General features: G+C 39.4%; 1 protein-coding gene across 5 annotated transcripts in view; it reads left to right on the top strand.

Moving 5' to 3' along the window:
- The window catches only part of RNF144A (ring finger protein 144A), a 60,396-nt gene that overhangs the window by 21,805 nt on the left and 23,453 nt on the right, over window positions 1–15,138 (top strand). For 2 of the 5 annotated variants that reach the window (XM_010566705.1, XM_010566700.1), the window contains exons 3-4: window positions 6,540–6,626; window positions 8,986–9,131. In XM_010566705.1, coding sequence (XP_010565007.1) covers window positions 6,572–6,626; window positions 8,986–9,131 — 201 coding nt within the window. In that variant the 5' untranslated portion in view covers window positions 6,540–6,571. Of the gene's footprint in view, window positions 1–6,539; window positions 6,680–8,181; window positions 8,255–8,985; window positions 9,132–15,138 lie in introns of those variants that run through there. The other 3 variants (XM_010566701.1, XM_010566704.1, XM_010566702.1) reach the window with 3 other exon arrangements.

The following is a 15,138-nucleotide window of genomic DNA, read 5'->3' as shown; positions in this document are numbered from 1 at the left end:
GAGGGGAAGAATAGGAGGAAGCATGGGAAGGGGTGGAGGGGGAAAGGGTTGGGGAAGAGAAAATAAAAACATGGAAAAATATAAGGGATGGGAGGAAAGGCATAACAAAGCAGTTGTTTCTGATTGGGTGGTTTACAAGTTTCTGGAAAATAATAAAATAAGATGTTACCCTAGAGAGCAGTGAAGTTGTCTGTGCCCTTGTTATTACTGTGGCCTTCACAAGCTAGAACATAATTCAGATATGAGTGACTTTTCACTGCCAGATAGCGTTCAGGGGTTGCTGCAGCTGTGAGTTGCATGCTCAGGTTACAACTGGCTTTGGTTAAGACTAGTCTCTTTTAGGTTGGCTTCATTTTACTGCACTTTAAGACCTCTTAGAGGTGTTGAAGTCTGTCAGATTCGCCCTGGGCTCCTTTCACTGTGGGAGAGTTAGGACCAGCAAGAGGGCAAGGCATATGGGTGGAAATCAGCCTAAGGTTTAAGGTAGTTACCTGTAGCCAGTAGTAGAGCTCTAGTTGGTATGGCCAGCAGAACTGCCCAAATAATCAGCACATCCTACAGTAGGCACCTACAGCCCATGACTATAATGGGGGCTTGTAGCTGGAAGGCATGAAAGTATCTTAGCCATGTTAATTTGGAGTAGGGCTTAACTGTGTTCTGAGCTGCCTGCCTCAGCTGATGAACGCTAGCTGCATAGCCCTTGGTGTACCCATGGTTTTGAGCATGAATTCTGCTAATGGTGGTGGCTAAAAGGTACAGAATACTCTGTAAATCTGAAAATTTAGTAACCATCAGCTTTCTTCCATCTGAAAACATTCATCCAGGAAAATGAGTTTGTTTCTGATTTTGTGTCCTGATAACCAAAAAAGCCAAGTCAACAGGATGTTGTTCTTTCACTCTGAAGAGTCTCCTGGTTGCTGCTGGCATCTGCTGAAATGTTTATTCATATCACAACTCCTTTCAAGAAAGATTATGCTGTTTTTGTTGTAGTCAACTGTCAGTGGAGAAGGAAGGTTTGTTTTTGGTGTTTTTTTTATCCTGAATTCTTGTTCCTTTGGTCATGATGCCAATAGGTTGTTTTAATCTGTGCTTGATCTCAGAGTCTTGCTACTATTTCAGTCATGTAGTCTTGGTTCTGGTTTGTTGAAACTTGGGGAGAAGAGGAGCAATGGAGTGGAGAGTGTCACTTCATATGGAGAAAATCTTTCTTATTTTCTAGATTCTGTGTGCAGCTGATTTCCCTGTCTCTAAAGTACTTACAGAGCTTAAACATTTTAACTGTTAATGATTTAACCTGTCATCTTCCACACTTTTGCATGGGCTTAGTGGTTGCAACAGTAATTCATAGTTGGTACCTTGGTCTTGGCCCTAGTATTCAAAGAGTGGTTTGTTGCAGTAAAGTTCATGGGAGTTTTTAATGAGGATCTAATGGGTTCATGACTCTTAAAGCAAGCAAATGTGATGGGCAGGCTCATTCTCTCCAGACCAAAATGTGTTGCATTCGTGCCAGTTTCAGATCCAGACACCTGTGCTATAGTGTCTGGGCTTTTCTCCAGTATGATGCAGGGTGGAATTCCCTGCTCAGCATGGAGGAGGATGCTTTTTAAATGCATAATATCTTGGCCTAGCTGTTTCAAATTATGTTGATGCCTTGCCTCTGTGGCTGCTGAGAGTGCCCTGAGGTGTGCTGAGGGTCTGGGACTCCAGTGTTGGGAAATAAGACGGTGCAAGGGCTTGCCAGCTCTCACATGAGGTGCTCTGCTGCTCCAGGACTCCTATAATCTCTTGGATAGCAAACATGGATTAGACATGTGAATTCTGAGCAATGTTCCTTAATCTTAGCACATCTCTGTCCTTTTGTTCATGTCATATTCTGGGGATATTGAATGTTTGGGGCATAATGCAGTGGAATTCCCCTTCAGTTGTTACTGTATTCTGTACAGCAAAATATACTTCTTCTGGGAACAGCCAGGAAAAAGATCTTTTTCTCCTATTTTCTTCTCATTTCTCCCCTGTTTTTCTTGTGTTCTCTACTGTCTTCCTTCTCACCCCTTTACTCTTTTTATTAAACTAGTGGGGGTTTTTTTCCATACCTTTGAATCTTCCAGTTCTTTCCCTTCTGTATGACTGCAGTTTCTTTCAGATGGAGTACAATGATTTTATTTTTTAATTTTAAATGTTTTCACCAGGGTCTGAATAACAGCCACACCCAGTTTATTTCAGGGTGCTGCTGTTTGGCAGTACTTCGAGAAGCCACAGTGGCACCAGAGCTGGTGACAAACACAGGAAAATGCAAGGTCAAAAATGTCTTTGGCTCTTGCATTATTTGGTGGCTGTATTTTGGGGGATACGTGAAAGGATCTTGCCCTCTGAGGCACTTCTGGACAGAAGATGAGCTTGTGACATGTCTATTTATAGTATTCTTTAGAAGTTGGAGCTTTAAAAATCTGTTTTTCTGTGTTTGTCTCCATAATAGCTTTTCTTCTCTACCCACCCGTGCATTTGATAGCCAGTATGTTAAATATACATCCATAGATCTAGAAGCTGTCCATTACTTTTCTAATATTTAAAATCTTTTGTGGTCTGCTGTAATCAAACCAAGCTGTGTAAATTTTCTTTTTTTTTCCTGTCTTACATGATACTCTGATTTATCAGGAAAAGAAACAAGAAAAATCATTAACCAGGTATTTAGCAAAGAAATTTTTCTAACTTCCCCTAACAGTGACTTGTCCCAGAAGCAGTCCAGTAGATTTTTTTTTTTGTACCTCTTGATGCTGTTGTTCAGGTACCTTTTATTAGTGAGAAACCAGCTGTGCTTTCTCTCTTTTTTCTTTTTCTTGGGCATTGGAATGTTTGGATGTAATCGTTATATACGTATATATTTTTATATTATATATGCACATGCATATATTAGATATTTATATATATTTAAAATACATGGGTTTTATCAGTCAGGAAGGTAAAGCAAAGAAACATAGTTGCTAATCATGGGGTGGACTTAAGTCCCTGGAATAATTGTTTCAACTCAAGGAAGAGCCTGTTTCCCACAGGCTATATTGGCCAGGAGACTGAAGTTGCTGACAGTCCTTTAAACTTTTACATGGTCTTTTATCTTTTCTGGGCTGGGGCCCTGGAATAGCTTGAAGATAAGAGCAGAGATGGTGAGCTTGGAGTTGATGGTTAGCTGTAAGGACTTTGAGGCCAGATCTGATGAGTTCACAGTAGACTATGTGTTGACATGACTTTCTGCAGTATTCTGTACAAGCTGAAGTTTCTTATGTGTTGAAAAGTTATGCGTGAAAACAGCAGCCTGTTTTACTGGAAGACAGAACATGGCTTTACTGGTTGGGGTTGTCTGGAATTCAAAGGACCACTGATATCTACTGGACTTGTGCAGTTGATTATGGATCAGATTTATGAGGGAGCCTTAAGAGTTAGGTAGGCATTTGGCAGGATTTAAGACACTAAAGAAGTCAGGCACCAAATCCCTGTAATTTAGTCATCCCAAAACACCTAAACATACACAGTGATAGATGCCACTAACTAACTAAGTGAGAGATACTAAGTCTGCCTGTCAACTTTTATAACCGTAAAATCTACCTAGTGGGTGAATTTATTAATTAACTTGTTTTATAGAGTGATTTCTATGGCCTTATCAGTCTATGGTACAGTTGCATAATAAAAACTAGCAAAACCAACAAAAAATAGTTGCTAACTGGTCAGTTATGTCATGCAGCCTTCTTTCATATTTCCCTAGCCATATAATCCTTCTGAGGATCATTGGAAGAGCCTGGGAACAGGGAAAAATGGCATTGAGTTCAAACTCTGACAGAGGGGTAACATAATCCAAGTTGCAGGACTGTCGCTGAACACCCTCAGCCACCAACCTTGCTCATATAAGCTACTCCTTGCTGACTTGGGGGTCTTGGAGATGGCTATTGAATCATGTGCAGTGATCTACAGCTGTGGCTACATAGGAGGGATCGGAATTGTTTAGATCAGAGTCAAAATATTCACTTAATAGATGTGGCAGGCAGTGCCCATTCTGGACTGCAGTGTAGTAGCTTTTTGTAGCCTTTTTGCAGATGACTCTGCTTCAGAAATGTGCATTTTTTTCCACATAAGTAAAAAAATCTGGAGAAATTTTTATAGATTTATATTTTTATGTATTTATAAACATGAAATGTATAAATATTATCTATAAAAATACTTTATATATTAAATATATAAAATTGTACTGTGACAGATGTGTTTGACTTTCTATATGAAGAAGTGTAGCCTGGTTTATATCTATACACACATATACTTATTTATAGATATAAATATATCTGTATACAAAACTAAAACTGTACTATAGCAGATGTGTTTGATTTCATCTAGCAGCCTGGATTATTTTAACTAGAGTTATTTTGACAAAGGGACAACAGGGATGAGAACCAACTGTAAATCCCATTTAAATCCCTTCCTTCAACTTGTAAAAGAACTGTTTTCCATCATGTCAGTACATTCAGATTAAGATAACTCCTTAAGGCAGATGACTTAAGTGTACCTGATTACCTGTCTGGTAGGAGAGGGGACTGAAGCCCTTAATTTAGAAATTAAACCCATGCCTGATCTAAAGCTAGAATTTAGATTCTGTTGAAAGCTCTGTTTTGAGTCTTGCTTGGTGAAAAAGACCCACCAGTTAGTGTGCTGTATATGACTTTTATTCAACCATATTTTCTAGTCATTTTTCTCACATAGCTGGTCATTTATCTGTGAAGTGTTGCTGATATAACTGCAGTTTGACTGTACAGTGCCATGAAATACTTGGCTAGAGTGCACTAAGAAAAGTCATACTGTTTTATGATTTCTTGAATGACTTGCATGGAAGAAAGTTGCATTATTTCCTGCTTTGACAGTTTTTCACAGAAGTTTTCAGAGTATTTCTGTTTTGCTGTTTTCTGCAACTTCTTGAAGCCTGGAAAGAAAGAATTGTTCTATTCTTGACTTACCAGAGATCAAGTCAGCCAGTTGTTCTCACTTGAAAATGTAGTCTGTGTAGGTGGACCAGAAACTAAGGGATTACTGTTCAGAAATCCAGTTTGTAGTCACTTAATTCATTAATTGTGCAGAAATAATGAAAGATTCCTTTCCTCTCCATACCCATCTCCCAGAATACATAACAGTCACGTTTTAAATATATTAACATGTCGTTACAGCAACAAGAATTCAGTCACTTCTGTCTCTTTATGCAGTGGTTCTGTTCTTGTGTGGACATGCACATGGTTGCAGAATTAAATAGTCATTAGTCAGGTTGTGATTACTTATAAAAAGACTGCTCTGAACAAATTATTACTCAAGCTATTTCCTGTGCTTCCTACTTCGAGCTTGCTTTGGGATGCTGTTCTAGAAAATGATGTACTGCATCACCATATTTCTTACGAATTCAATATTACCAGATGTGCACCACAGCCTGCAAAAGTATGTAAATGAGACTGACCTTGACTGCAGTAGAGTTTGGAGTCTGAACTGACGACCAACTTCTCTTCTGGTTTTCTGTGTCTGTCTGATTTGGCGCATCTGTTATCAGGGCCTGTGAAGTATTGATGTTAGTGTTGATTACCAAACTCAGTACAAAATGTCTAATGAACTAAATATTGGGCTAAGATCTGTTCAGTAGGTGGATTGGGCTGTAGTTCTATACCTTTACTAGCTGTATTTCCTAGGGCCTCCTAGCAGGTAGCCAAACCATGAGGCAAAATTTTCTGCTGGCTCGTGCTGTAACTAGTGGTCTTCTGCATGAGGGCACACCAGTACCTATTTTTTAAGATTTTGTTCCTCTAGAGCTCCTCTCAGTTGCCTTCTCTTTCTTCTTGCTGTTACTTTACATTCTCCTTGAAACATTGCACATCACTAGAAAGCATGAGAATGTACTCTGAAACTGTAAGAAACCACAGCCATGGAACAGTAGGAGTCTTAATCTGTTTTTGACAGGAGGTGTTTTTTTTTTCTCTGCTCTTCTCATGTGAGTTTGTTGTTTGGTTTGGGGCTGGGTTTTTTTGGTTGGTTGTTTTTTAAAACTTTCTTAAGCATCATGATGTAAACACAGAAGCTTATTATTTAGTTGCAACATTTTGCTGGATGATCATGAAGCAAGATCTAGTCTGTGCTTTGGAAAGCTTCATCCTCTATGTTCCTTTACAGGGACACCCAGCAGAGATGCTCCACTGGGATGTGGTAGCTTTTTGTACATGTTTTCCAAGGCTAGGTGGCAAATTTCTTGATCCTTGCTTTAATGCCACCAGTGACAACATATTTCCCCCACCACCATCCCATAGTAAATGTAAGATTTCATTATTAAAAGGTGTTTAGCAAGGAGGGGTGAGCAGGAATGGCTCTGCTACCATTTGAGGCTGCATTCAGGTTTTGCATTCTGTTGTCACTGTGGTTGAGTTCGTAATGGATTACATGCCAACTGTATTGGGCAGCCAATTTCTGCTGGCCTGCTGGATACCAGCTTGAAAGAAGTTTCACTTTGATTCACTTTTGCTTTGCAGGAGAAGACAAAGAGGATAAATATTTCCCAGTGATGTGTTACTGTAGTAGAGTTGTGCTGCAGAAGAGGAATTACTACAGTGATACCAGTAAGCCTCTGTTGAATGTCCTAGAGAACAAGTGTAAGCCTTGGAGCTGAAAGGTTAATATTTTCCCCTTTATCATCACTTACTGACCCACGCTGAATGCATATGAATTTATTTTTTGTCTGGATTGAATTGTGTCAATATATTTGGTGAGCTTTTAGTCTGAATTGTGTCAGATTTTATATCTTGACCATAAAGCTTGCTAGGATTTTGGTCTACCTGATGTATGCAAGTCCACCCTTAACTTAAATTTATCCCTGTTCATGGTTGATCTGCTAGTCTCATCTGCTTGATGCCATAAGCAACAGATGTGCAATAAACTGGGCAGGCCAAGCAAAGGACACTCAAACTAATAGCAGACAGAGTTAGTTCAGGTGTGTTTGATCACTGATTCTCAAATACTTCATGAATGTATCTGCAAATGTCACATAAACCAAAGTCTGGAAGAAGGAAATTGGTTTTGCTGATATTTTGTGTTAAATAAAAAGTAGTAGCAATTGACAGTAAAGAAGCAGTCTAATAGCCTTAAAAGTCTTGGGTTTTCATTCATATCACCATGTCAGACTTCCCTGTTAAAGTCTCAGGAAAGACTGCATGGCCCAAGTCCTATTTTGTGACATAGAGCCGTTATTCATGTGTTGTTTTGCAGGACGATTTCATTGGTTTCCTTTGAAACAGTGTGGAACTTGTGTGGGGGCTTTTGGAGAAAGTGATACAGACCATCCCTGGAAATGGGGTTGTTTAATCTTTCTTCTCTCCCCCTTTCCTCCCTGATGGCTGTGCTAGAAATAAGTATGATTAGGCTCTGTGCTTTTGGTGTCTTTATGTACCTTTTAAAGGGCATCTTCTAATGAGTTAGACTGAATGGAGGGCTAATGTAAAATCTTCACTTTCTTTTAGACAATTTAGAGGCCTTGGCTGAGTCATGTCCACAACTAATTGAATATCAAAGACTTAGACTTCATAAACACTTCTTTGAACTCTCCATGAGATTTCTTTGGGGGCAAAAAAGCATATGTTGCTTGAACATCTGCCTAAACCTAGTCGAATAAGCATTGAAGTCATTTGTTGCAGTTCTAGAGGTTTTGGGAAGTTCAAGATAATATGACTTAGATATAAGCAGTTCCTGCAAGTGCTAATGAAGAAAAAACCCAAGCCAAACAAAAAAAACCTCACAGCACCACCAAAACAAAAAAAGGTAACCGTGGTTAGAGTAGTGCAACTGCCAGTGTGGGAAAGGTAAGGAGCCAGCTAATTTTGGAAGGTAGGGGAGGTGGGGTGGGAGATAGTGAGAAATGTGGACCTCCCAGCAGGCTTGGGATGTGAATTTTCCACACTAGGAAAATCAATGTCATGGTAACAAAACAGTACTAGTAACTATGCTGTTAAGATTGGATATACTACATAAATTACCCTAGATTTTGGGGGAATGTGAGGGTTTTTTGTTTTGTTTTTTTCCCCTATGTGTGTAACTTATAATTTAGCTTTCCTCTTTGTGGGAATACATTTGTTGTGTGAGATTATTTTCTTTCTGGTTTGTCAGTTGACAACTCTCCATCTGGGCCCTGAAGTCTAGGATAAAGATGGTCTGCATGGTCCTATCCCATTGCTGTCTTGAGGGTGATATATAGGTATTGTAGCCTCTTTTTTATAGCTCGTTTTGTGTTCTTATTGGCCCCAGTTGGTTGTTGCTACAACAAAGTTGTGCTCTTGGCACATTTCAAGGGTTGGGAGAAAAATGCAGGCTAAGACTCTAAGCGTACTAAGAATATTCACCATTCTTTCTAAAATTAACTTAGCAAACTGATCAATCTGTCATGCTCTTAGGAACAAAAATATCTGTGTCTGAGTTGCAATATCATCAGGCTGGAAAAGGGGCATAATAGATGCTTGGTTCAGGAAAGACCTTGTGAGTCTCATCTGGGTAGCTGGAGTTGTGAGGGATAAGGAATGTGTTTTAAGTGACGGGTAACCAATGTTGGTGAGAGAAAGCTTGTAACTAGTGATGAAAATGACAGGAATTGGGAATGAGATTTTTGCATGTATAATGTCAGACAAAAGTCTGTGACCTAAGGATATTTCCCGCTTGCTCTCATATTTTGTCAGTGTATTACGTGTTGGTTGTTTTTTCCTTCTGCTTGCTATATGCATGTTCTATCAGGCAGGGGAAGTATAGCCTACTGCAAGTGCTGACACTGTCAAATTAGCCATCACTGTTTATAGTTTGGTTTTTGGTTGGTTTTTTTGTTTTTCTGAAAAGGTAACAGGCAGCAGCTGACAATGAGATTTTCAGTGGCAGAAACCTACCGAGTATCAATGTAAGGAAATGATGGAGTATCTTTACTTTCATGCTGTTTTTCAGACTGCTCTGCAATGACTACAGCAAGATATAGGCCTACCTGGGACTTGGTACTTGACCCATTAGTGTCCTGCAAGCTCTGCCTTGGTGAATATCCTGTGGAGCAGATGACAACCATAGCACAATGCCAATGCATCTTCTGTACCTTGGTGAGTTTGCTTTTTCTCTTGGGCATAAAAAAATGATGCACTATTTTAACTGCAGAAATCATGTGTGTTTGTACTGAGTGGGTTTCACCCTGAAGTATTGATGCTGCAGTGGAAATAAATACTGTTGCTGCAAACTTGACAAAAATGCTAGCGAGTAAGCTTTTCTGTTTTCCTGTTAAAAAAAGTTTTTACTTAGCACTTCAGTATACTGCTATATACAGTTACCTCCTTAGCAAGGTTATTTACACTTTCCCTTTTATCTATCAGTGGCTGGGATTTGGTTTTCTTTTGGTTTTGTTTGTTTTGTTGCTGTTTGTTTAACTTTAGACTAGACTAGAATCTTTCAGTTGGAAGGGACCTACAATGACCATCTAGTCCAACTGCCTGACCACTTCAGGGCTGAACAAAAGTTAAAGCATGTTAAGGGCATGGTCCAAATGCCTCTTAAACACTGACAGCCCTGGGGCATCAACCACCTCTCTAGGAAGCCTGTTCCAGTGTTGACCACCCTCTTGGTAAAGAAATACTTCCTAATGTCCAGTCTGAACTTCCCCTGGCACAGCTTTGAACCATTCCCATGTGTCCTATCACTGGATCCCAGGGAGAAGAGCTCAGCACCTCCCTCTCCACTTCCCCTCCTCAGGAACCTGTAGAGAGCAATGAGGTCACCCCTCAGCCTCCTCTTCTCCAAACTAGACAAGCCCAAAGTCCTTAGCTGCTCCTCACAGGCCATTCCTTCCAGCCCTGTCACCAGTTTTGTTCCCCTCCTCTGGACACATTTGGGTACCTTAACATCCTTCTTAAATTGTGGGGCCTGGAACTGCACGCAATATAAAAGGTGAGGCCACACCAACACTGAATACAGCGGGATAATCCCCTGTCTTGACCGGCTGGTTATTCTGTGTTTAATGCCCCCCAGATTGGGGTTTGCCCTTTTGGCTGCCAGGGCACACTGGTGACTTGTTTTGAGCCTGCTGTCAACCAGCACCCCCAGATCCCTTTCTGCAGGGCTGCTCTCCAGCCACTCCTCTCCCAGTTTATACTTGTGCTTGACATTACTCCATCCCAGGTACAGAATCTGGCATTTCAACTTGTTAATTTTCATCCCATTAATCATTGCCCAATAGTCCAATCTACTTAGATCCTTCTGCAAGGTGTCTTGTCCCTCAAGAGAGTCAACAGCACCTCCCAGTTTGGTGTCATAAGCAAACTTGCTAATGGTGCATTCAACTCCTGCATACAGATCATTGATAAATATATTGAACAGAACTGGCCCTAGAATTGAGCCCTGAGGAACACTGCTGGTGACTGATTGCCAGCCAGATGTAGCCCCATTGACTACAACCCTTTGAGCCCTGCCCTTCAGCCAGTTCTTCACCCACTGCACTGTGAACCCGTTCATCCCACAGTTTTGATACTGTCCCAGTGAGGGACAGTATCAAAAACCTTACTAAAATCCAGAAAAACTACATCAACTGCTTTCCCTTCATCTGCTAGACAGGTGACCTTATCATAGAAGGATATCAAATTAGTTAAAGAGGACTTTCCCTTTGTGAACCTATGTTGCCTGATGATTGCATTATTCTTTAAATGCCTTTCAAGAGTACCCAGTATAGCCATGCACACACTTGTAACTAGAAAAGTATTTAATGTATTACAGATTCTAATTTCACTATCATAATTACAATCACATAACAGGTTTTCATTACCATATTGTACAAATGCATGCCTGGAATAACAAGAATCTTGTCAGTTAACTACAAAACGCTGTTCGGTGAATGTAAGTGTAGTACGTAGCAAAGATCATCATCACAGTAAGTGGGTATTGCTAGTTTATGAACAGAGAAAGAAAAGTAGCAGCAGTAGTGGTTTTCCATCCCTAATAATGATTTGGAATGAAAATGTTAGAACCTTTAGTTTTGCAGCAGGTGCAGGTACACCAAAAATCTTTTAACGATGGTTCAGCAGTAGAAAAGTTACAGTAACATCAGTAAGAATATAATTTCTGGGATACATGATGCTCAAAGACTTTAATACCATGTCATAAACTCTTGAGAAATTATAGGTTCAGATATGGGATCTGTTGATTTTTTTAAATTTGAAAGTACTTTTCAACAATGTCAGTTTTTTGGTGGTTTCTTTAATGTTGAAGAGCAAGGATTATTTTAAGCAGTCTTTTCAAACTTTTTTTAATGGAAAAAAACATTTTTCTGATAGCTATTGAGATGATATAGGGGGTTGCCAATAGAACAGGCAGCTCCTTTCTGTTGCTTAGAGAAAACAGCAAAAAAGCAGCACTGCAAACAGCTCAGTTTAACACATGTAATATTCTAAAAACTCCAAGTTGTTGCAACCAACTTTAATGTTGATGTTCCTTGGAAAAGAGACAGTGAGCACAGAGGCAGATAAACAGATACGGTCTGTTGCAAACACTGCCTGTCCAATTAAAAAATAAGTATTGCTTCATTATGCACTTTGAAAGGAGTGTTTGCTCAAGCATGCAAAAGTATATAAAATAGGCTTTGTGAAAAACAGAATAGTAGGCTTCATGAAAACTGTTCTCTACTGTTCTAGTGTTTACAGCTGAGTTTTCTGTGTTTCTCACTGTTGCCTCAATGCAGAGAATATTTTAATTTCATTTTTCAGTAACATTTAAGTGGCAGCAGAAAGGCTGGGTTACCAGATAGGTCTTTTCCTCTCCACCTTGTTCCTTCTGACATTTGCTGCCATCACTGATCTTCCATTTCCTCTTGGTAGAATACGGTTACTGACTCTTACTGCTATTTTGAAAGATATACCCTGTTATAGATATTAAAGATAAAATCTTTGCCAATAACCTGTTCTTAGGACCTGGCATAAGTAAACTTAGTGTGGTGACATTGGATTCTTGTGTTAAACTCTATTCAGATGCAATCACCAGTCCGTTTTTACCACTTGTATTTGTCTTTAATAGTTCATTCACCTTTGTCCTGTTTAAGCAAATCAGTGTACCTTGTCTGCCTCTTGTCTGCCATTTGTATGAGCTTCACTACAGTGACATTTGAGTGCTGTGAAAAAAAAATATTTACCCTAAAGTTTTCTCGTGAATTAATATGAAATAATATTACCCTTGTGTTCATCGATGGCAGCGGGCAAAGAAATAAGAATTAATCCAAATAATTGCAAGAGGCAATAGTTATAAACCTATTACAGCCCAGGACTTCAGCATGACTGAAACCCAAGGACTCCATCTCTACCTTGTGGACAGCCTGCAGGTTAATAAATTGCCTAAGAAAATACCCTCATGACGAGTCACGCAAGACTGTTTAGCCCATTGGCAATGGTTAAGGAAGAGCGTGACAACTACGCACTGGTTCCTTCATTGGTGTTCCTCCCATGATGATTTCCAGAAACTTGGTGTTTCTGGGAATCATCATTGCCATCCTCAGTATGAACTGTCTTGTAAACAGCCAAATTAAAGTTATTGAAAACCAAAAGGGAAAAAAAAAAATAATCCTTTTGACTCAAGAGTTTGGATGGAGTCTATGTACAGTAGATGCAGTACACTATACTGGGATAAGTGGAAATACAATTGGAGAAATATTTGACTGTCTCTGTTTTCTTCTGAGAGATCAAGATATAATTTTGTTCTGGCTTCTTGCTTTTATGTAAATGGTCTGAGGTAACTGATGGCCTCTGCAGTGCTATGAGCAAAAAAGAAAAAGGGATGTCCGTTACAAGTGTGAAAACCATTTTTTCTGCAGCTCTTGCTCCTACCTCTAGCCCTTCTGGCTAAATCACAGCAAGCTGAGACAGAGCGAGTATGTATTACAAAGAGATCTTTCAAGTGCAGTGCTACTGGTATGTAGGCAGAATTTAGATCAACGTGCAGATTTCTCAATCCCATAATATTTCATTCTGCAAGTCTTTATAACCATAAAAGTGCTGTGGTAAAGATCTCATGAAGGATTGTCTCTTCCTGACACTCATACAATAACACAACATTGCTATTCAGAAAGATGGAATGGGGACACTGTTTCCTTTTGCTCCCTGGCAGAGCTATGCATGGATTGAATAGAGCAGACTGCTGCTCCTCTGCTGATAAGGCATAGACGCTACGATTTCCCATCATATTATTTTGCCAGTTGTGGCTATTAGTACAATACGCCATTATGGTTTTTATAATGATGATCATTAATGCACACACAATGCTGTGAGCTCTCAAGTTTTGTGTATCTCATCCATTAGGAATGTATCTGTTGTTGCATTGCTTGAGGTAAGAGAGGAACAAAAGTCTAGAGAGTAGAAAGGAAAACAAGCTATCTTTGCTGTTGGCTCTTTGTTTGTTTGTTTTCCTGAGTATTGTCAAGGGGCAAACTTGTATCTCTCTTCTTCTGGAATCATGTCAGCAACAGGACCAATCTTAAGTGTACTCCTCAAATTTTGGACCAAAATGCTTACATGTCCTTTTTATTAAAGCACTTTTTCCTACTTAAAGACCACACAGTACATAGCTAGTAACCTTAAATTTCAAGATAGTCCCTTAGCAGTTGCTTGCCCCAGCAAAAGTGAATGATTTTGCATGTTTTCTTCAGAAAGCTTTCCTTATGACACTTATCTCCTTACAGAAAGAAAGGGAGAGTAAAGCACAGAGCATCACTTTTTTCTTTTTGTTTAATTTGTTTTGTACTGGTTACTGCATGAAAATGTTTCATTTATTATTTAGCCTTTGCTTTTTTTGGGGGTGAGGGGAGATAGAGAGGGAGCAATTTTAGTCTAATTCTTGCCTGAAATTCTGACCATTTTATAATCTATGACGAAATTCTCCTGTGTCTTAAAGGACAGGACGTTCCCTTGATGTGTTAACAATTCTATATGTACTAAAGTTACAACAGGTTTTGTTCCAATTGATATTCTTGCATGGAAGTCAACCAGTTAGTTGCTTAAATCTGTTATGATTCAGGAGTGCATGTATATGTGTGTACATATATATATTACATAATTTTTTAATATTTATATATGTCAAATGATGTGTTGCAAGTACAGTGATGCTACTATTACTCAAGACAGGCTAAGCTCTTCTTGACTTAACATTAGATTGTTCAGTTCCCTTCAAGATGTTATGCAGTGCTGATCATTCTGGTACCAAAGGATTTGTTGCTTACCTTTCTCAAATTTAAAAAGAAACTCAGTCAAGTAGGCAGTCCAGGCAAGCAAATACCTAGAAGAAATATCAAGCCTGAAAGAGAACTTGTCTTTAATGGAGAAATTTATTTTGATTACTCATCTGCAATCCACCTTGCTACTGATGGAAGGAAAGACTGTCATTCAGATATGTGAGAGAGGGAGGTCCTACAATCAGAAAGAAAATAACAAAACTAATGTTAAGACCAACCTTCCACTGCTTGTTTGTGATTTCTTGTTGGCCAGCTGTGGCCATGTAGATCAACTTTGTGGTATTTGAGCCTAATGCTGCTATGTGAATTTTATATCTGTTTAGTAGATACTTGTACTTTGATTCTTACCCCTAGGCTCTACCTTAAGCCCTTGAAACAACTGGTTAATCTTCCCTAGACCTTTTGCTGTTCCTCTGAGTTTGCTAGAACTGTGATTTAAGTCTGTATCTAAGTGTGTTCTATCTCAAGTAGCATGATAATGGGATAGTGATAGACTCTCCTGCTATCACTAGCCCTCTTTAACCAGGATTACTGCATTTGCCTAATCGTGACTGTTCATACATGTCTACTTAATTCTAGTCATTCCCTTAACTGAGCTTCTTCATAGGCTGAAGACCTGAAAGGAAGACTCTATGATCAGCAAGGCAGATATCATAATCCTGCCTGTAACTGGCAGCAGGCATCTTTTTTTCTTGTTGTCATGCTTGACTGGAAGCACACAGAGCTTTGCTGGCCTCTGAATGATAGGAAAAAGCACGATTTACTTAATTTACTTAATATGGAGTGTTATCCTCACTCCATATGAGGCAGAGGCAGTGTGAGCTGCTCCTTCCCCCAGGACAAGGCAGCCA

This window comes from Haliaeetus leucocephalus, unplaced genomic scaffold (assembly GCF_000737465.1).
Source record: "Haliaeetus leucocephalus isolate CR32 unplaced genomic scaffold, Haliaeetus_leucocephalus-4.0 Scaffold217, whole genome shotgun sequence".
NCBI classification, from domain to species: domain Eukaryota; kingdom Metazoa; phylum Chordata; class Aves; order Accipitriformes; family Accipitridae; genus Haliaeetus; species Haliaeetus leucocephalus.
This window is presented reverse-complemented; position numbering and strand designations above follow the sequence as displayed.